This window comes from Squalius cephalus, assembly GCF_949319135.1.
Source record: "Squalius cephalus genome assembly, chromosome: 18".
NCBI classification, from domain to species: domain Eukaryota; kingdom Metazoa; phylum Chordata; class Actinopteri; order Cypriniformes; family Leuciscidae; genus Squalius; species Squalius cephalus.
In genome coordinates, this window is record NC_137139.1 from 8,887,783 (window position 1) to 8,910,711 (window position 22,929).

General features: G+C 41.1%; 1 protein-coding gene across 3 annotated transcripts; it reads right to left on the reverse strand.

The window, feature by feature from the left end:
* Positions 1-803: 803 nt before the first annotated feature.
* Positions 804-22,415, reverse strand: epm2a (EPM2A glucan phosphatase, laforin). 3 transcript variants are annotated; one of them, XM_079849576.1, is made up of 6 exons: positions 22,074-22,415; positions 17,361-17,535; positions 9,991-10,235; positions 9,618-9,829; positions 3,289-3,429; positions 804-2,022 (listed from the first exon to the last, which is right to left on the reverse strand). In XM_079849576.1, exons 1-6 carry the CDS (start codon positions 22,321-22,323, stop codon positions 1,882-1,884), a joined length of 1,164 nt encoding a protein of 387 aa, XP_079705702.1. In that variant the 5' UTR covers positions 22,324-22,415; the 3' UTR covers positions 804-1,881. The 3 variants fall into 3 exon arrangements, 2 of the variants coding, with proteins under 2 accessions (XP_079705702.1, XP_079705703.1); XM_079849577.1 differs by lacking the exons at positions 804-2,022; positions 3,289-3,429 and having other exon boundaries at positions 8,704-9,829; XR_013819024.1 differs by lacking the exons at positions 804-2,022; positions 3,289-3,429; positions 9,618-9,829; positions 17,361-17,535; positions 22,074-22,415 and adding an exon at positions 10,805-13,754 and having other exon boundaries at positions 10,127-10,235.
* Between the last annotated feature and the right edge of the window lie 514 nt (positions 22,416-22,929).

Genomic DNA, 22,929 nt, shown 5'->3' on the forward strand with positions numbered 1-22,929 from the left:
AGACCTAAACCTACCCAACCGAAGCGTCTCATATTGACGCTAAGGGTGCTTTGTGCGTCGGATATTGACGCTTTCGAAAGCGTCAGTTACATGACGCCTAAACCTACCCATAACCGAAGCGTCACATATGGACGCTAAAGGGTGCTTTGAGCGTCAGATATTGAAGCATGGTTGAAAGTGACAAAAAGTGACGTCTTGGGTATGAGAATGTGTTGTCCAATAGTGTCAGTGCAGGCAAATCAATAATATTACTGAATATTAAGAGTCTTTTAAACCCCAACTAAGCAAGCCAGAGGCGACAGTGGCAAGAAACCCAAACTCCATTGGGTGATAGAAATGGAGAAAAAAAAACTTGGGAGAAAATAGGCTCAGTCGGGGGGCCAGTTCTCCTCTGGCCAACAAACAAACTCTGTGTGATTATGATTCAGGCTGCATCTCAAGTCAGATTTGTGATATTATTCAAACATTTTTGCATCCAGCTCCTTTGCTTCTGCTTGAAGATCGAAATCCACCATGCCGGCATTTGGTGGTGGAAAAAGAACATACACATTTCACAATAGCATCTGCAAAAAGTAAAATGTTGGCAAATCCAGTAGTTCTTTCTAAAATAAAGTGCTCATTATAAGCCTGACACCTTGTAAACACAACTGTATTTCCAATTGGACTGATAATTGAGCTCACAATTCATGTTGGGTAAAAACAGCATGTTAAAAAGACTGTGCATCTGAATAGAGTATGCATTTAACACAAATATAATTTATGTGATTGCAATAAATCACATATGGGCGGATAAAATATGTCTGCAGACTGAGAAAACACAAAGAGTAAAAAGGGTTAGCACACCATGAGGGGAAAATGAAATACGGTAGGCAGGGTGAGTCCAGAAGTTTGTCTTTATGATCAATGGCAGTCCACTTCAATGGCTAGTGGGCTAATAGACTCGCCCAAAGATTTATGGGAAATTTCACTGCTACGGAATGAATTTACAGAATGGAATAAGGGAGGAAAACACCAAACAACTGAAATGAATCTGTTCTCTTCTTTCAGAGATGTGTAGCTAATATAAATGTGCCAGTATCAAATCAAACAGCGGGAACAACATGAAGGTGAGTAAACGTGTATTAAATGAAATGAGTGCAGTACTGTGGAAAACATCGAACCCATAGCATTGATTAGATGTAGAGAGATACCTGTGTTATTTGACTGTTTTACAGCTTCTCACAACACTGTGACACGAGTGCACAAAGTAAATATGTCCTCCAGAGATCTATATATTAAACTGTTTGTGACACATTAAAGGGAAATATATGACTTGCAGAACTCATAAACAAACAATTATACCACTCATTAAAGAGAAAAGAAAAGAAGAGTGCATGAAGGAAATAAGGGTTTACTGGAGAAATTGGGACAGAGTCACATTTCTCCAGTGATCTAGTATTTTCTTGTTTTCTTAAAAAAAAAATGCTGCAAATAGTTCCTTGCTTCTACTTTCCTGGTTTGAACCAACCTGTGACATTAAATTATAGCTAACTCTTTCCACAACAGAGTGTTTGAAAAAAGTTGCCAGCCATTGCCAGCATTTTTAATCATTTTGACAAGTTTCATGGCCCCCAGAATATTTTGTAGTGTGAATATCGGAATATGTAATATATCAAAAGAAAGAACAAGAGCATCTGCTTTAAAAAAAAAAAAAAAAAAAAATCTGTTTTATTCTAGCTTCATGCAAGTCACGTTTTTGTCAAAGACTACATCTGGATCGGATTCAGAATCATGATCAAAACACAGATGGAGTAGATCGTGTCCATCAACACCCCCAAAGCTTCACAGTCTGTCGTTCGTCCTGGGTCGACATTTCATTCAGTGACATTAGGCAGTTTTGATTTATATGCTTTTCTGTTTATCTATTATTCTGTTGATGATTGCAATGATGCTTACATATGCTTGTTTCTGCGTCTTCTTCATATGTGTTTTGATCAGGAGATTCAGTACTCTTTCAGAAGATGTGTAATAGCGCCCCCTACCCTGCAGTGAAAACATGGAAAGCCATTTTGGTCAATGGCGGGGAAGTGTTTTCTCACACATGACAAAAACATTATTTTTTTAGAAACACTTTTTTTGTTATCATGGTTCAAATTCTCTTCACATTGTGATAGCAATCAATGATATAATTGGTCTTAATATTAAAACATGCACATATATCTATGTGGAAGTCACAAGACCAAAAAATGTTCGTCCAATCATTGCATTCGGTCCGTTATTACGAGATGGCAACCCGTGAAGTTTTACCCGGAGTTGTTCACCTCCTTAGACTCGGATTTATGCATTTCTATGTCAACATTATCAATGCTGAAATGAATCTGCAACAGTCAGGCGGTACAACTAGAGCTCATTGAGTTTTTTTTTCATTATTATTGTAATGTTATGTGCTAGACATGAGGTAATTTAACGCTGTCTTGTGATGCTTTGAAGACTCTGCTGTGTGCGTTCATTAATTTTGAAGGAGGTGTGGCTTTGGAGACGCTCTGAAGGGAGGTGGAGTAATAACTTTTTTTTAACGAATCTGTTTGAGATCAAATTAAAGGTGCTCTAAGTGATGTTGGGTGACGTCACTTCTTGTTGACGTTTAAAGTATTGTCAAAAAAACGGAGGCTAGCTAGACCCTCCCTCCTCCTCATCCGCGCACTAACCCCCCAAACCCCACCCCCAAATCCTTCTTGTCAGTTATTGGCTGGAACAGTTTGTTATATTTCGTGGTGCGGGTTAGCCCAGTTTGTTTTTCTTGCCGTTTGTGGAGCCTGGGCTATCTACAGAGACCGCTTTTTGTTTTTACAGTGTGTTCAGGGGACAGGCAGCTAGCGGATGGTGAGGAGATGTTTGCTGGATGTGACAAAAAATGTTTTGGCCTAAAGAACACGTGACATCGCTTAGAGCACCTTTAATGCTAGATGTTTTGCTATAAATTACGAACATGGCATCTGAGGACTATTTCTCATTTTTCTCAGTTATTTTGCTTTATTTCAAGATTCAATTTTAGGCTCGTTCTTACGCACTAGAGCACGTTCGCACATGGACACACTTTAAAAACGGTGCTAAAAACCTCTTGACAAACTAAAAGATGTAAATGACATTTGTATGTATTCTAAATAAAAGATACAGATTGTACTGGATGTCAGCTTGCTTATTTGGCTCAAAATAAGGATGTATTAAGAAACTATGCTTCTAACCACTGGTCGAGAGCTGCTGTTTTGGGAAACACAGACTCGTTGAACTATGCTGATAATAACAGACCTTGCGACCATAGTTGGGTAACGATGCTTTTGGGAAACACACCCCTGGTTGGTTGAAACCAGCAAGTTCTGCAAGGCCAGACCCAGATCTGCCTTTTCTGTGTTGGAAGTGTATGGAACAAGCCAGAACTGGGCATCGGCTCTGTAAATGGGGAAAGGAGTGTGAAAGGAGCTGGAAAAGATTGGATTTTACACTTTGGATAATGGCAAATCATGACCTCTGACTGACACACACACAGTGAAATTACCTAAATATCTGTGACAGGTCATCTTATGCACACACGCTTTCTTTACATTGTATTTACTCAATACTTCTGCAAAAAATTCTGCTTTTAAGCAAAAACGCAATGACATTTTCTTCATATTTCATCTCTGTTTTCCAGTCCAGAAAAAGACTTATTCTTTCAGCGAGACACAGGAAAAAGGACTGCATTCGAATAACGTAAATAAATATGAATAATATTAGCCTTTTGAACCAGCTCAATCTCTCTGTAAAAGATCACATGACTGTACAATTCTTCTCTGACACAGAGAAACAGATGAAAACTTTATCCTCAAAACACCAAAGCTCTTTATCTCAGTCCTGGAAGAGACTGTGTATATTCACTTTAGAGGTGGTTTTGTTTTGCTGCGTGGAGGCTGTATTTATTTAAAGGTGGAGCGCCAAAGAATTGAGATGCTAACCGTGGATCAGGATGAGTTTTATTGTGTGAAATAATGCCAATAGTTCATGGTGACTCATCCTTGACTCTTCTATTTGAGCATGAGCGCTCAAGGCAAACACAAATTTAACTATAGGACTGGATGACTACACAGGAAAAAAAAAAAGTCTTTATCTGTATCTTATGTTCTCCAGTAGAAATATTTAAACACACTATACCGTTCAAAAGTTTGGGGTCAGTAAGATTAAATTTTTATGAACAATTACTTTAATTCAGTAAGGTTGCATTAAAGGGTTAGTTCACACAAAAATGAAAATTCTTTATTCATTTCCTAACTCTACTTCAAATAAAGATATGAAATCTGAGAGCTTTATGTCCCTCCAATGACAGCTAAAAGTTCATAAAGAGATTGTAAAACTAATCCATATGAATTGAGCTGTTTAGCCCATTTTTTTAAGAGACCTGATGTTCTGGTTCACTTTCTTTTGTTACGCAGTGCATTTGAGCTTCTGGAAGAACCAATTAAGTTTATTCTCGTGTTATGCAGTAAGTTTGAGCTTCCTCAAGAACCAATGAGGTTCATTCTCATGTTATGCAGTTTGTTTAAGCTTCCACAAGAACCAATGAGGTTCATTCTTGTGTTATGCAGCACGTTTGAGCTTCCACAAGAACCAGTGAGGTTCACTCTTGTGTTACGCAACACGTTTGAGCTTCCTCAAGAACCAATGAGGTTCATTCTTGTGTTATGCAGCACGTTTGAGCTTCCACAAGAACCAGTGAGGTTCACTCTTGTGTTACGCAACACGTTTGAGCTTCCACAAGAACCGATGAGGTTCACTCTTGTGTTACGCAGCATGTTTGAGCTTCCACAAAAACAATGAGGTTCATTATCGTGTTACGCAACACGTTTGAGCTTCCTCAAGAACCAATGAGGTTCATTATCGTGTTGCGCAGCACGTTTGAGCTTCCTCAAGAACCAATGAGGTTTGTTCTCGAGCTTCAAGCAAGTACGCTTGAGCTTCTCTTTATGTTCGCTGATCAATGTTTATATGTGAATAAAAGCCTAAATTCAATCCGTTCATCATATAAAGTGATCGTGTCTCTTCAGAAAAATTTGACTAATCCTCTCAATTTATATGGATTAGTTTTACAATCTCTTTATGAACTTTTTGAAGCATCGTGAAATGGTAATTGCGTAGACTGTCAACGAAGGGATAGAAATTTCTGAATCATTTAAAATATCTTAATTTGTGTTTGGAAGATGAAAAGTCTCACGGGTTTGGAACAACATGAGGGTGAGTAATTGATGCCAACTTCTTAATTTTTTGGACGAACTAACCCATACACGTATATGGATTAAAATGTAAGTAAAGACATTATAATGTTACAAAATTACTTATTTTTGTGGTACACAGTCATTTTCATTATATTTTTTTTATTTATGTCTCTCTTTAAATCACTGATTTATTCCTGTTTTCGAATCAAATTTAATTAATGGTACCTTCTGCTCAAACCACTGCACCGCTTTTTCTTTTCTGAAGCAAAACTTTTTTCAATTTTCACATAAAGTCTCTCAGTGTGGTGACACTAGTCTCTATTTATTTAAAGGTCAGGTTAAAGCTCTTTTCATTATGGCAGCTTATTTCAAGGGCAGGGAAATTGCTGTGCTAAATATATAACAAGAATATTGAGTTACATTCATAAATGAATGAAAGTGGCATGTTAGAGGAGAAAAGGGGCAGATAGTCAAACAATAACCATCGCATTAGCAGTCCTGTCGACAATTGCCTCAAGGTGCCTTTTCAAATGAAGACCATGTCAAGATGAATGAACAATAACTGGGCGAAACTGGCATTTGGTGAAAACATTTCAAAGGATAAACAGAACAATACACTCATGCCATAACGTCTTAGTTACATATGGTAACCCTCGTTCCCTGAAGGAGGGAATGGAGACGCCACGTCGAGACCGACGAATAGGAATCTCGCTAGAGAGGACAATCTACTTCGAGTGAAACTAAACGAGCCAATGCACATTGGCTTGCAATCATTTGCAACAGCTGCTCTGCCACAAAGCGCAGGTATATAACTAGCAGCAGGTGCGATTGCACTTCCGTTTTTTGCTGGGGAGCCGAGCCGATGAGCTGGCTGCCCCGGCGGGACACAGCAGGTGTGGCGACGTGGTGTGCAGATGTGAAGATGTTCCTCTTCAGTCGGTCAGTCGACGCCACGTTGAGACAGACGAATAGGAATCCCTACTAAAGGGCCACAGTTGCTGACCCCATCCAGCGCCCTGTGCAAGCCTCTTGCCCCTTCTTGTCTGGAATGACGATAGGAGAGGGCTTACACAGAGTATATCTGTCACTGTTTTTCCGTGATAACCCATACAGTGAGATTCTTGGATAACACTGGGAAAGCGTGCCCTTTCTGTTAGGAAGGAGAACGCTGCGGAACCCACATCCTTCCCTGAAGGAGTTATGTGGAGATATACATATAGACAAACCCGAAGATTGTACTGCATATGAAATACTGGGTGACTTAGCCCAAGGGAAAAACAGGGGCTTCCGTTTAGGAGCAGGTGTGGAAGAATTCACATATGGGACCCCCGCAGGGTCACACATATGGGACCCAGCTTAGACCCGGTTCTCAAGGATTCAATGGATAAAGGCCTGGCACCGGACGCTCCGCCATGTTTGGGCCGAGGGTGTTGTAGGACTCAACAGGTTTTTCACTCTGGAGCAGTAAGGGTGCACAGTAGGGTGCAGCAAGCCAACAGAGCTGGGCCTCTCAGCGCTTTTACCCGTTTAGGGTGAGAACAAGGGAGGAGACCGGCTCTACACATAGGCTATAATATCTAGCGAACGTGTTAGGTGTCGCCCAGCCCGCAGCTCTACAGATATCTGTTAGCGAGGTGCCACGTGCCAGCGCCCAGGAGGATGCAACACCTCTCGTGGAGTGATCATGCAACCTGAGCGGGCAGGGCACGCCTTGTGCTTGGTAAGCCAAGATGATGGCATCCACTATCCAGTGGGCCATCCTCTGCTTGGTGACAGCCTTTCCCTTCTGCTGGCCTCTGTAACAGACAAAGAGCCAGGGCTTGGTCTGCCCTCTCCAGGGGCAGCGCTTACAAGTTCACTACCTGGTCCCTGAAGGGAGTGGTAGGAACCTTGGGCACATAGCCAGGCCGGGGTCTCAGTGCAACATGGTTGTCACCCGGCTCGAACTCTAGGCACGATTCGTCGAACGAAAATGCCTGCAGGTCCCCTACCCTGCCCTCTTGTCGCCGAAGAGACCGGTCTGGGACACAGGGGAGTTAAGGAACCTGACTTTGTTGGTCTCCCTCATGTCAGCCAGACACAGCCAGAGATGGCGTTCCTGGACCACCATAGTGGACATCGCACAACCCACCGACGAAGCGCAAGGTCCATCACGGCACGAAGTTCCTGAAGAACTTGGGGATCATGACCACCCTCGTGCAGGTCCTTCAGTGCCTTGGCCTGATGGACCTGCAACAACGCCATAGCGTGTATGGCAGAGGCGGCTTCCCCACAGGCCTTGTAAGCCTTGCCGGTTAACTCCGACGAGTACTTACAGGCCCGGGAAGGGAGACACAGCTCTCTGCGCCAAGTGGAGTTAGGGCACAGCTGCACTGCAACGGCTCACTCCACTGGAGGGATGCGCGTGTACCCCTTAGCCGCCCCGCCACTGGGACGGTTTCTGGCAATGAAAGGTGCTGTCCACGACCCAGTGAACTCCTCATGCACCTCCGGGACGAAACACACCTGGTGGGTTGCTGAAAACCAGCGCGCACCATCCCGAAAAAACCAATCAATCAGCCTCGAGTGCTCAGGACACGGTGGAGGGTTCCACACGAGCCCGATCCTGTTGGCGGCCCACAACTCGTGGATGGTCCAGCACGTTGTGTCGGCAGCTCTACTGGCTGCGGAGCGTGGGAGGGATGAGGGTTCCTAGGGGATTGGTTCCCCGAAGGAAGCGCGCTCACTGTGATCCTCAGGTCACCCGTACCACTGCCTGAAGTAACCCTCGGAGGAGAGTTAAATCGCGGCAGAGGTGCAGGGACTTTACAGGAACGAGAGTCTCGACCGTTGCTCCGAGATGGTCATCCTCCCACAATGGGTACATGATTCATCCACGAATGCTGCCTCAGCATGTTCAATGCCCAGACACGCAATGCAGTGCTCGTGACCATCCCGCGATCCCAGGTAATGACCGCATCCAGAAACACACAGGTAGAGTGACATCTTTAAAAAGACGCGCTCCACCCGTGTAAGCTCTTTCAGGGGACTGCTCTCCTTGGTGCTGAAGCACGCAAGGGGGATGGTCGCAGCAGACAGGAAATGTGTCTGTCTTGCGCTGTCTCTCTTCATGGCGGTCTTACCAGCCATAAGAACGACTATTCAGCGCTCTTGGTGCACCGTTACCAGCTGTGAAAACAGAGAGAGAGAGAAAGAAAGTCGACCCTGCTGCCGCGCTGTATCGCCCGAACCAGACACAAGAGATCCTCCTGAAGAGCTTGCTCGTTGTTTGATCACCTTTCATTAGATTAAACAGCATCGAAACGCTCAGCTCCGAAGCAAAAAGCTGAAGTGCAATCGCACCTGCTGCTCGTTATATACCCGCGCTGCGTGGCAGAGCAGCAGTTGCAAATGACTGCACGCCAATGTGCATTGGCTCGTTTAGTTTTACTCGAGGTAGATTGGCCTCTCTAGCGAGATTCCTATTCGTCGGTCTCGACGTGGCATCAACTAACCGACTGAAGGGGAACCATTGCCAGCTGTGCTGCATTACAGATTCAACATTATGATTCTGGCAAATAACAGCTATTATTATTTAGAAATAATTGTTTTATATTCATTAAATTAATGTTTGGTATTGCATTATTTGCAGGGTTGTGCAACACTAATATTATGTTAGTTAGGTAGTAAACAAGAATTGTAAAGGAATTGTAAGACTGGAATAACTGGAAGAATTGGAAGAGAGGGCAACTCTCGATTCGATTTAAAGAGTTAAATAGAATAATCATGCATTGCTAAACTATTATATAAATGACCAATAACCAACTGGCAATCTAACCTAAATTCGAGGTTGTGATAAAATGGAGTCAGATAAAAGTTGAATTGGAGTTAAATTACTGTGCCATGCAGAAAAGACAGTAACACGCAGTAAACCTTCACCTGCTTAACGGAAATCGTTGGACCGATTGGGCAGGCCTTACATAATGTTTTAATAATACATTTAATTTTCAGTATGAATTACTCATGAACAGGTTAACATACAAACATATGGAGTATTTCCAAACACTTTGGATTATTAATAATCAATGTTATTTCTATTATTTGCTATACTTCACACTTCATTTCATTTAGTGGATTCCAAGAAGAAAATTTCATGTCCCACGATGTTCTAATTAACTCAATTTTATATAATCACTAGATTTAGATTTTGATGTCACTATTTCGTTTTACAAAGTAGCTCTGTGTGACAAGATTAAAATCTATTTTGTTGTTAATATATCTGTTAATTGCTTTGACATTATTGAACACAGGTGTCCTCCTATCCAGTAGAGGGCACTGTTTTCAGGTCTCTGGGTTACAAATAAATGGACAGAGTCGCCCAAACTTCACAAGAAAGTCATTTTCTGCTCTTACCAGTGCTTCCTCATCAATATAGACTGCCGCCCTTCTGGCAGTGAGGTAGTACTGCACTTTTCTGAGTCTCCAGCCTAACACATACATCAGGAGTCCACACACTGCCGCAGTAGAACGGCCCACTCCTGCATTACAGTGAACATATACTGTGTGACCATTCTTCAGCAGTCCATAAAGCAGGAATACCGCCTGGGGCAGCATCCGTGTGCGGCCTGCAGAGGGCAAAATTACAATCAACATATACAGCAATACAAGCTTCTTCTTAGTAATCAAGTTTACAGTTCAGTACAGCATATCCTCCGTGTGCTAAGTACATGTTACATACGGCTCACTTGTGTCTGTTTTTCAAGGGTATATTGACACACACACTGACCTTCTGTGCTCATGTCTGGCGTGGGGATCCAGATATAAGAAAGGCCACAGTCTTTGTACAGGTTCGTCATTGTCTCTGGGGTCATGGGTTGACTGAGGTCACGCCGGCAGCCGTGTGAGTTGTTTATGACATCCCATTCTGTCTGAAAGTTCATCACTGCTGTAACACCCAGTTCTTGTTTCAGCTTTAGGGTTATATGTTCGACCCGTCGAGGGCAGCTGCCTAACCAGACACGCGGAAGCACCCTGAAGAGAAGAGAGAGAGGAAACTTAGCTGTGTGAATGAGTATGTGTGTGTGTGTGTCTACAAACAATGCAAATAGTTGTGTGTGTAACCAGTGATGGCCCATCAGAGAAGGAAAGGGAAATCAAAGATGTTTTCAAAATATAACAACAGAAGAGACTGTTGTTTCAATAAGTTTACTTATAAATATGCAGAAGTAAAATATTTAAAATATTTCCCTTGAATAGTAGACCAGAGATCATCTGTGTATATAAGCATAATGAGCAGCCAAAGACACGATAATTAAACCTGCCTCAATCTTTTTTGGTTTGATCAATATTGTACATACATCAACTTCCCTGGACAATTCCCACAGCTGTAACATACAATCACCACATTGCTTAATAGATATATTATGAGATCCCAGAGCAACGGGTGCAGAAAGATATGGCAGGGTGATAGGAAAGATCATAAAACATATACTGTATGAAAAAGTGTTCCTATAACGATTGCACTGACAATGTTACAACTCAGTGATACACTTTTTAGTGTTTTTTTTTTTGTTTTTTTTTGCCATTGAAACATACTGTACCTCCAGCCTTACGTATTTAATTTTGGACTGCAAATTCATCCTGTCATATATCATTACAACGGAGACTCCTCCTGACGTGGGGGGTTGACTTGGGCAAACCAACAATTACGCAGAACACTGCAGCAAGTCCAAAGAAACACTCTACAAAACACTCAGAACAACAGAAGAGAAAAAGCATTTTACATTTTACATTTTCAGCGTCTCTACCTCCATCGCTTCTCATCAAACGATGAGACAGTCATGTCAGCAGGGTCTCTCCCTCTGTGTATGAGAGCTCAGGACTCAAATAATGGAAATGTTAATGAGTTTAGTGGTTTGAAGAAACAGACTGACAGCCAGGGGAATTAAGGTCAGAGACTCCAGGTGAGAGGTGTATTTTTAACTCAGAAACCCACATGTCTCTTTGAGGGGAAAACATAAATGAAATGATTGAAGGGAAAGTGAGCTGCAGGTTAATGGTGTGAAGCACTGAGTATGATCTAACCTCTGCCCAAACCCTTCTCCAGGGCAGGACGCTTGGGTTTATGTCTAAGGAAATTGCATTCATATATTTTCCCTGTGACTTAAGTGTCCAAATGCTTTTGGGTGCAACTGTACACAGAGGTGTGTGCAATGTACTCCTTCGCTGAAAACAATGCATTTGTGTGTGTGCGCATGTATTTAAGCACTGCATTAGAAGTGGGCACGTAGTGCATTTTAAATGAGCAGTGGTGACAAGTACAAGTTGTGTTTAATTAGTGGTCAAAGACCTAACAAGGTGTACTTGATTCTGGAGACAAAAGGTCCTTGTATTTTTCCTTGGGACTTTGTTCATTCAGCCACCCGAGTTTATTTTACACTCTTCATTTGGTGTGAATTAGACTTTGTAATTGATACACAGAAACATTGTTTCCCGAGTTTCATGGTTGTTTATTTCTTATAGAGTCAATGACATGCACTGTAGGAACATTGAATCATATTGTAAATGTAGACAAAACCTGAAATAAGTTAATTCAATTTAATGTTGAATTCTCTGTGGGTCTTACTATCTTCTGAGACTCACAGGTTTAAATAAACCAAAGGTTCTTTAATAAAACAAACTCAGGTAATCCAAATACAATAAGGCAGCATAACAGCATATTTTACATGAACACACAAACAGTACCAGAAACCAACTGAATGAAAAGGAGGAACTTGATTGGACTCAAATGGCTCAAGGTGCAAAGGACCCTAGGTTGATTTTACTCCGAACCATCCCTTTAATTATTAACTACATGTACCGTAGTTATAGGGTCCTGTTATGGGTTGCCTTAGGGTTAGTTGCTTGTAATTATGCATAATTTACTGTTATTACTTTTTTAAGTAGCTGTAACTACTTTAAAGTACTAACACTTTGACGTATTAAGTGTTACCCTATGTTTTTAACACTCTTAAGTATACTTTTAAAAAGGGCACTTTGTAATTATGTAAAAACAATTTTTTTCACTTTTAAGTACAATTTAATAATAATTTGTTTTAATAATATTTTGTCATGTTTTAAAGAAGTACACTTATTTTAATGTGTTGACTAACATACTAAAACACATGTAAAGTCTTTATTATAATTGAAACTGAAGTAAAGTGTGACTGAAGACAAACAAAATAAAAGTCCATGAAGGTGACACTGACTGAACATGAACGTGACAGAACGCCCCCTCCCGCACAACCTTGCAGCATGGAGAGGAGAAGGAGGAGAGCGTGGGGATGGTGTAGGGATGGTGACAGGCGATGGCAAAGGGATGGTGATGGCAGGCGGCGGAAGAATGGTGACAGATGGACGGCAACGAGACCCCGGCGGCGATGGTGTATGTCCGATGGCACAGACCCAGAGCACAGTGATGACAGTCCACGGCGGAATTGAGGGAGGGAGGAGCCAAGGTGGTGTAGAGGTGGACGTCAACTGGGGGACGACCGACGGAGGCAGAGCCGATGGATCCCAGGGCGAAGACAGAAGATCGTCTGAGGAGGAGACGATGTGATGCCGGTGTGATGGAGGACCAAGGCATAGCCGAAGGGAAGCCGCAGGGTTGGAGAAACTGCGTGTAGCAGAAGATCTGCAAGTCCACAGAGGAGGTGGTGTGACGAATGACCAAGGGGGAGCCGGTGGGGGCGAGGGAACCCGGTAGAGTCGAAAGGCAGAGGGTTTCTGGTGGAGCCGAAGGTGGGAGGAGCCAAGGTGGAGCCGACGGGCCTGAGACGGAGTGAGGGGATCAGAGGCCGGAGGTAGAGCCACAAGATCTATTCGCTCAGGTGCTGATGGAGGTTGCTTGACCTGCGGCTCGACGTCACAGCATGGCATTTCAGGAGATGACAAAGGGCTGCAAACTTCTATCAGAGGCGGGGCTGGAGGACTGGCTGAGAAGGGTGGTGAAGGAGGCAAATAGAGACTTGACAGGGTTAAAGGTAATACTACATAGTCCATGCAGGTCTCTGTGTTGTTTAGAAACAGCAAAGACAGTTCAGAGGAAACAGGAAGAGAGTTCATACAGTCTATGGTGCTGTCTAGGAACAGCAATGAAGAACGAGAAATAGGGTGGGATAGGGTGGGAGACGATACCTCCGTACTTAAGTCCATCAGCCAGTCCTCAGTCTCCATTTCCACCAGTATACCCGTGGGCTCACACCCCTGGTCAGACTCACTGGGGGGCTCCTCTTCCGGGGCGAGGGTCAGCGCTGTCCACTTGTCCTCAGCTCTGGCTGACGTGTGACGGCGGGTGGTAGCTCTCCGTCAGTGGGGGGCTCACACGATTCCTCCGTGGTCGCAGGTGGTGAAACGGGCTCTGGGTCCGGCTGTGTTCTGGACAGGGGGTAGACACTCTCTGGACACCTGATGAATCCAGCGATGACTAGACGGCAAATACCAGACTAAAAGCTCCTCAAATACTGTACATAAAACATTAGCCTTTACACACAACCTGTTTTGAATAAAGAAAACACTGTACTTATTCAAATAATCATTTTTTTTTATTTACCCTTGCACTGCAAACAAGCAAAGATAGTCTCCAAAATGCTTGCAGGACATTCACGATTGAGGTGGCTTGAGCTGTATGAGGTTTTGGGGAAAGTTTGAGGATACACTCGAGTTACGAGGTTTAGTCACAAGCTCTTAGTATAAAGTTCATTTCAAGCTCTGGTATAAAGTATTGGCAAATAATAATAATAATAATAATAATAATGTTATTAACTGTTTTTTTTCTCATCTTTTCTCACTGTTTTCGGAAAGATAATGTTACAGAAGGAACTCGTGAACAGAAACGTTAAAATACTGATTCTGTTCAGAGTGAATTTTTCTTTCTTCCGTTTTTTAAGCCCTGCTATAAATGCACCATTACTTCTACATTTAGCTTATTAAAGTCTCTCTGTGTTTTCTACTATTTTGTCCAGTTGTACTTTCTTTACTGGAGATGACGGTGCATTCTGTCATAGGAAGACATAGAATCTCTGCCCTCTTGGAGATACACCAGCCTCTTTGATACAGTAAATCTGTCATTACTCTAATGGATTCCCCAACCCCAGACTCAATGACCCAGTCTTACTTTTATCCGCCTCCACTTTCAACTTTTTTTGCCTGTAGAACAAGGTCAGAGGTCAAAAGAAACAAGCACTTAGAGCTCACTGCCAAAGGAATCCAGAGATTCAGAGTCATTGAGCTAATTATAGAGTGCCGTTTAAACCACACACACAATTAAAAGGAGAGAAAAACACCCTAATCAAAATGCTTCTGGGTAATTAGATGTTACTATCTGTGGATTTGAGACTTGGCACATACTTCTAGTTAAGTTGAATTTACAGAGTAAATTTATCTTTAACCTGGTGTTAATCAAGACACTTTACTTCTGCTAAACATCTTTTTGTGTTCCACAACTCTTCCCTTTAAAACTAAAGGTCACATTTACCATTGTTCTGAGAAATTTTATGTAGCCTAATAAAAAACGGAAAAAAATTTCCTTTGTGTTTTTTTGCGCATAGACAACAACGTTGTCAAAACAATCCCTGTTCACAAGGATCTGCGAACACGACTAAAAAAGTTGCATTATGCTTCCATGCCAGCAGTTGGCGATGTCACTTTGTAAAGAAACACTGAGGGCCCTATCTTACACCCGGCGCAATGCAGCGCCAAGCGCGCTGCAAGTGTTTTTTTCTAGTTTCAGTCCGATGCAGTTATCATTTTCACGTCCTGCGCCATGTTGTTTAAATAGCAAATGCATTTGCGCCCATTTGTGCGGCCATGGGCTGCTGGTCTGAAAACGAGGTGTGTTCTGGCGCATTGTTGGCGCGTTGCTTTTTTGAGGCAACAGAAATAGACTGAGCCATCTGAACCATCTGAAACATGGTCTAAAGTCAATGGCGCAATATTTTTTTTGTCATTTAATGAGCACGTTAGTAATGTGCGCCTGTAGGCGGGTCCACAAAGCGCATATACTCTGCTTATTAAACACACAGCACACAAACATGCCAAATATTTAAAATAAAAGGATTACAATGTAAAAGATTATTATTGTGTACATAAAGATGGTGGAATCCGGCTTGTCCCGTAGATGATCTGCTTGATCACCTCGCGCACAAGCAGTTCTGTTTGTGCTCTGGAGACGCGTTCAGTCTTCCCACTATCAAATTCCTTCAGGTAAATAGCAAATCTGCCATGGCGCGAGAGCGCAACTGGCGTTTAAAGGGAATGTGAGATGAGACTCTGACTGGTTTAACGCACGTAAATCCCAAAACACACCCATTACTCATTATGAGAATAGGGACAACCCTTTTAGACCATGCACCTGGCGCGCCGACCATTTTTCGTGTCATTAAACTAGCAAAAGTGAACTTGCGCCGTGCGTTTTAGACCATGCGCTTAGATCATTAAAATAGGCCCTGAGCCTTTAGACTGAACATGTAATACTCATGCACCGTTTTCACAAATTTGTGTTTTTGTAGTTTACATGGAGACAATAATGGTATAATTTTAAAAAACTTGCACTTTGAAAGCCCTTTTCAAAAGTTTGCATTTTCAGGCACCCAAAACGCTGTTGTCGTGCAAATTAATGGCCAAAATGCATAAAAAGTTTGACCTTTTTAGACGTGTAAACTACCCCTTAATTACATAATGCAAAAGCGAGAAAATTAGGAACCTTTGCTTTGCTGTGTTTGGAATGGATTACTATCATACTACTCGTACTATTTCTGCAGTATCCAGTATGTGATTAGTATGCAACTTTTCTTTAAGCATAGAATACCTGGTTGACCTACTGTATTTGCCCAAACCTGCTTAATACAACTCAAGTACACTGAAATTGGTATTGAAGCTGTGTTCACAATGGCATACTACCATACAACCCTATATACAACTATATTTGCAGGATGCAATGTGTATATTGTGAATAGTAACTGAATTTTATGTATGCATGGAATTCCCGGATTACCTACTACATATGTTGATATCTGTTGTGTGCATCTGAGAACACAGGGTGATATATTGTTTCCCACAACACAACGTGCTCCACATGATGCTTCATCTTCAAAACTATGGTGGTGAGTGAAGAGTGGGGCGTGAGTGAACTGGAGCCAGGGAAATATTATAAATGTAACATTCATATTACATGTGTTATTCCTTTAAAGTAAATTAAAATGTCATTGTGACGTACAAACTATAGCTGTTTCCCACAGCACTTGTTAGCATGTATAGCCCAATTTATACTTCAATCTCAACATATGCTTTCGAAAAGCATCGCTTTTATTAACGTTCAATTGATTGTTCAAAAAACACATTATTTTTCTTTCTCTCTTGCCGACACAGAGTTGCAAGTGCACAAGTTAGTTATGCATCTAATATATCGTGAAAACAGTTGCAAAATTCAAGCCACGAAATATTAAATGACAGTGACAGATTTGATGAGTTGCAAGTGCCTAATTGAGGTTGTACTGCGAATGTGAATGAAAGAATAAGTGCAACTACTGTATGTACTACAAGTTTGTGTCTGTCATTGTATTTTTGTGAATGGGATTTTACACAGTTGTAACTACTTGTCTGCAACTTCAAATTCAGAATACAGGTTTGGGACTATTGTTTGCGAGTGCAAATCTCAACATTCAACTTAAGATTTTTATTTTACAGGTTTTCACATTGGAGCTGCGAGTGTAAATATTAGCGTACAAGTACTAATATTTAATGCACAAGTTCTCAAATTCACATCTACGTGCTCTCGAGTTTTGCAACTCTTTTAACTTCATCACTTACCCTCATTTTGTTCCAAACCTGTATGTGTTTCTTTCTTCTGTTGAACACAAAAGAAGATATTTTAAAGAATGTTGGTTATCAAACAGTTGACGTCACCCATTGACTTCCATAGTAGGAAAAAAGATTACATGGAAGTCAATAACTACTGTCAACTGTCTGGTTACCGACATAAAACATCATCAACAGAAGAAAGAAACACATACAGGTTTGGAACAACTTGAGGGGGTGAGTAAGTGATGACAAAACTTTCCTTTTTGGGTGAACTATCCCTTTAAAACACATGATGGATGGGAATGCATTCACACATACTGAGAGAAGTGAATGGCCTGCTGTCCCGCTATGCTGAAGTAGAAGTTGGTGGTGTGTTTAATCTCATCTGTGTGGCCTGTCTCCTCAATCCAGTGACCAATCGGGTGGCAGTATATCCCGTCCACCATGTTACTGTCGTCATACACACACTGCCGGTCATGATGTGGCCCATTGCCTAGCGACAGACACAAGACAAACACAACACTTCTCAAATACATTTGCACACTAATGGGTCAATGACAAACCAAAAATATTGTAAAAGTTTTTAGATGTTTTAGATGTAAAATGTTTGAATTAATCACTTTAAAATATCATGTTATGTAACATCTGAATAAACAACACATTTGTTTCATGCTTCATTTAAAGTTTCAGTGGCTCTTGAAAAAGTTCAAATTCACATTATTGTCCCTTTTGTGCTTTTTATGTAAGCCTTTCATTTCTGAGGGGGAAGGTAATTAAATTACAGAGTGTTGTTCAGACTCTGGAGGTCACCTGTTCCTGAACCTCTGAGAGTTCACATTTAAAAGCCAATGGTTCCTTTCATTAATTCAGACACTTCCTGTAATGGCTGCAATTCTGCATAATTTTGGTGGTCAAGTCATAAGCTTGATTCATAATAAATTAAACATTCAAATGAGTCATTGCGTTAATAAAACAGTAGTGGATCGCTGCCTCAGTCCTACATGTTATGCACTTGTAATGAGGGAGAGCATATGGGTTTCTGAACTCGTATTCATCCCTAACTCACATTCATCCAGAAAGAACGTGGGGTGTTTGTTATTTGTCCGACATTTATCATCCCACCCCGCTGCTGTCGCCCTTTCAACCGCTGGGCTGATTAGAGTCTCAGAGCTGCAGCCCACACAGCAAACAAGCTCTTCACGCTGACTCATATAGCATGAACAAAACCTATGCAATACTGTAATTATGCTCATGGTTACAGTCTCAGTTTAAGCCAAAAACATATATTACACACTGTAAGCATATACAGTATGCAGATGGTGGTGTTTAAATGGGTTTGGTGGGCTTGCGTTTGGAGGTCTCAAAGCAATATTTCCCTACGAAGCCAAAATGCAGTAAGTATGCCAACACTGAAATGGCTTTTTATTGAATTTTGATTTATTTGACATTCAGATCTAAAACCTCATTTATAAAATGGATTTTTCTGACTCTATATTCTGATTGGATGGATTAGCATTAAAATGCTAATGTATTTATGTTAATGTGCATGTTGCTATGATTCTTGGTAACCATAAAGAGCCGACAGTTCCTGTTTTTTTCTCTATTTCAGTTATATTGCATGCTAGATAGTCTAAGGTCTTCCCAAGTACAGCAAACCAATCTAATCTGCTGCCTGTTACATGTCAAACTAAGATTGCTGTGGGGGAAAACATTTATACTGTCAAGTTAGCACTTTTAACACATGTTGAAAATCTTTCGCAACAAAACGAGTCCATATTTAATTACTGGAAGCCAGGCTGAATAAGCAAGCAATGTTGCTGTATTCCTAGCATGGGCTAGACCTGCAGTCACCTCTCAGATATCAAATACAGACATTAGAGAATACATGAAAAGAAAATTCCAGTAATCACACTGGTAACTTCCATAACAAAGTAAAATCTCATAAGCCTAGAGAAGTCATTCAACTCACGTGATTTTTAGAAGGAAAAATATTGATTAATACCTTGATTAATCACTCATTAGATATACATTGAAGCAGCAGTGCATTCCAGAATCCACCCCTTCAGGGGGAAACTCACATTGAAATGTTTTTCTCTAGTTCACGTTGGCCACAATTATTGGCACCCAATTATTTCAGCGCCCTTTTGCGAAGATAACAGCTCTTGAGTTTGGAGTTTGGAGAACAAGAGATCAGAGACCATTCCTCCATACAGAATCTCTCCAGATCCTTCAGACTCCCAGATCCATGTTGGTGCTTCTTCTCTTCAGTTCACCCCACTCATATTCCATAGGGTTCAGGTCAGGTAACTGGGACGGTCATGGCAGAAGCTTCATTTTGTGCTCAGTGACACATTTTTGTGTTGATTTTGATGTTTGTTTGGATCCTTGTCCTGATTGAAGATGCAACCACGGCCCATTATAAGATTTCTAGCAGATGCCATCAGGATTTAATTTTTTTATCTGTTGGCATTTGCAAGACGCTTTACAAAGAAGATACATTGAGATAAAAGGGGGGAAAAAACGTAAATAAAACATAAATAGAATCATACAATCAATTTAAAAGACATAAAAAAAAAAATGATATATATATATATATATATATATCACATATATGCTAGCCGGAAAAAAAAAATGTATCTGAACAACATGTCCAGGACCTCCAACAAAAAAAATAGGCCCACAACATTAAAGATCCAGCAGTTTATTTATCCCTGTTTGCACCAAACCCAAAAAGCTCTTTTGTTTAGTTTCATCTGACCATAGAATCCAGTCCCGTTTTTGCCATCTGGTGGATTTGCTGCCAAAAACAACTGAATATACTGGAGTTTGTTTATGGATGAGTGAGGAGGACTTTTCTGGAAATCCTCCCAAACAACATGTGGTGATGTAGGGGTTGTTTGATCTTTTTTAGGTTTTCTGACCCCCAAGACTCAGCTAATCTCTGCAGTTCTCCATCTGTGATCCTTGAAGAGTCTTTGGCCACTCAAACTTTCCTCCTCACCGTCCATTAAGACAATATAGACACACGTCCTCTTCCAGGCAGATTCGTAACATCTTTAGTTGATTGGAACTTCTTAATTATTGCCCTGATGGTCAAAATGGGGATGTTCAATGCTTTAGCTATTTTCTTACAGCCACTTTCTATTTTGTGAAGCCCAAAAATCTTTTGCTGCACATCAGAAGTATATTCTGTGGTTTTACTCATTGTGATGGATGATTAAGGGAATTTGGCCTTTGTGTTTCCTCATATTTATACTCCTGTGAAACAGAAAGTCATGGCTGGACAATTTCATGCTCCTAGTCACATGAATGGGAATATACATGAATGGGAATATACTTCAGAGATATTTTACACATACGAATATCTGGGGGTGCCAATAATTGTGGCCATCCAACATTTATTTCATAATATGAGCCCCACCCCAATATTGATACACCCCACTGATCTGAGTACTTTAGTCTCAACTGGAGGAAAATCAATTCATGCTTGCTTACCTGAGGCAAACTCAGAGCCAATTCACCTGCTATGGTGTTCAATCAGCAAGCATCATTTCAATCAGCAAAACACATCTCGACACAATCAAAATCTCGGCTGTTTTCAAATGAGACAGTGGGAATTGACAAGATACCAGCAAACAATGGCTCAATCAAAACCTCAGTCAACAGATGGCGTGAGCACTGGAGCAGATCGTCGATTTGTCACACATAGGCGTATTCATTCAAATGAGAAACATGACAGAATGAGAAAACTGCCACTTGAGTCATGTCAGGACGACGGCTTGGGTTCCCTGACAAAGCAGGTCATGTTCAGGTTTCAGCGTTCCTTCATTTTCCATCACTTTGAAATATTTGCTGCTTTGCTCCCAAAGCAGAGTTCAAAGTTTGATCTCATGACAGTGAGATACTTTTCAACTAGCTTCATTAAAAAAAAAGGTGCAAAAAGACAGTGAATACATAAATACTGGACAACATTTCTATAGGCTATTACTTTCTCAATCATTTCAACCCAGTGCAAAAACAATCTTACTAATATTATTGGGAGATTTAGAGTGACAACTGATATTTATATGCATTTTATGTAGTAGTCTGTTGTGCTGTTATATAGTATTTAATATATATATATATATATATATAGAGAGAGAGAGAGAGAGAGAGAGAGAGAGAGAGAGAGAGAGAGAGAGAGAGAGAGAGAGAATTTCAGCTTACTTTTTGGCCAAATAAATATCAGAATCTGCAGCAAATTGCACATTTTTACTCAGTTTGGGCCTCTGAATAAAATGAAAGTGCATTTTCCTCAAGTATGCATATGAGCTCCATATTCTCACTATCATACTATCTTAGTACATACTTACATACCTGATATATGATACAAAACATAAAACACAGATGCATTTTTCTTTTATATTTTGTTTAAAGGTCCCAATAAAATGTATTTTTTAATAGATTCTGACTATTATTTCACACGTCAGGCTTTACATGGTTAATTTCTGAAAGCTTTAAGTCAATGGAAGTTGTATTTTCTTAAAAGTTATTCCTTGGTTTCACATACAAGACTTAAGCTAGTCCCAGCCAGACTAAAATGCATGTTTGAGCTGTTTTAACTGAAAGCAACTTACACTGATATATGTAAATATGACAGTGCCATTGTTTTGTCTCAATATGTACACCAGTAATGGTTTTTAATGGCACCTTTATAAAAGCTACTTAAATGCCCTAATTGAACTAAGCTTAATTCTGGCTTAGTCTAAGCCTTGTCTGTGAAACCAGGCTTAAATTGATTAAATCAAATTATGGATTTTAATACAGAGACTGTAAACTGTAGCCTTCACAGGTTAAACTGAAAGGATTTATAATTTCGTGACTGTCTGTCAGTGCAAGTCAGACTGTGGAACAGCAGCACCATCCAGTGTGTCAAAAACTTTATTACACTGTGGAAAGCGCGTATTTGTCTTAAGAGATAATGTATTTCCTCTAAGCTCCTTTTGAAAGTGTGTTTGTCGTCCTCACGACTTGACCATTATCCTCACATACCTTCCCAAATGTAGTTCCCATCGACACGCTTTATAAACTTAAACCACAGCTTGTCCGTGTTGGGTTCGGACAGATGCACGTCTCCGGTCCACAGACACGGTTCACAGGTGGACGGAACCGGGCGACTCGGGTTCATCTGCACGGCACGGGCCGGGTCCCAGTGTCCCATCTCCGGCCGAGAGCCCAACACTAACACCTCGACATCTGAACTCTCTGGTGTCAAAATTACACCAAACCTAAACACAACCATGTCCTGTAAATACACACAGTATTCGGGAGCTCTATAACTGGGACTGATCAGTATGTGCCTTCGGTCACTGACATTAAATGGCTGCGCTAAAAATATACGCAGTTTTCTTGACGTTTAAAGGGATACAGTGGCTGAGAGGGGACAAACTCTCTCTCTCTCTCTCTCTCTCTCTCTCTCTCTCTCTCTCTCTCTCTCTCTCTCTCTCTCTCTCTCTCTCTCTCTCTCTCTCTCTCTCTCTCTCTCTCTCTGTGTGTGTCCTGGTAAACCTACATCATGGGGACACAATGTCCCCACAGAGATGACAATGTCTGAAGTCCTTACGTGGGGACATGTTTTGGTCCCTATGAGGAAAACAGCTTATAATAAATCAAACTAAGTGATGTGTTTTGAAAATGTAAAAATGCAGAAAGTTTTTTTTTTTTTTTTTGTGATGGGTAGGTTTAGGGGTAGGGTTATGTAAGGAGAGAGAATATAGGCTACAGTCTGTTCAGTTTAAAAATCATTATGTCTATGGAAAGTTGGCTACCCATTAATCATGATAACACAACTGTGTGTGTGTGTGTGTGTTGTTTTAAAGGATTGGTAGATTTTTATTATTATCAATAG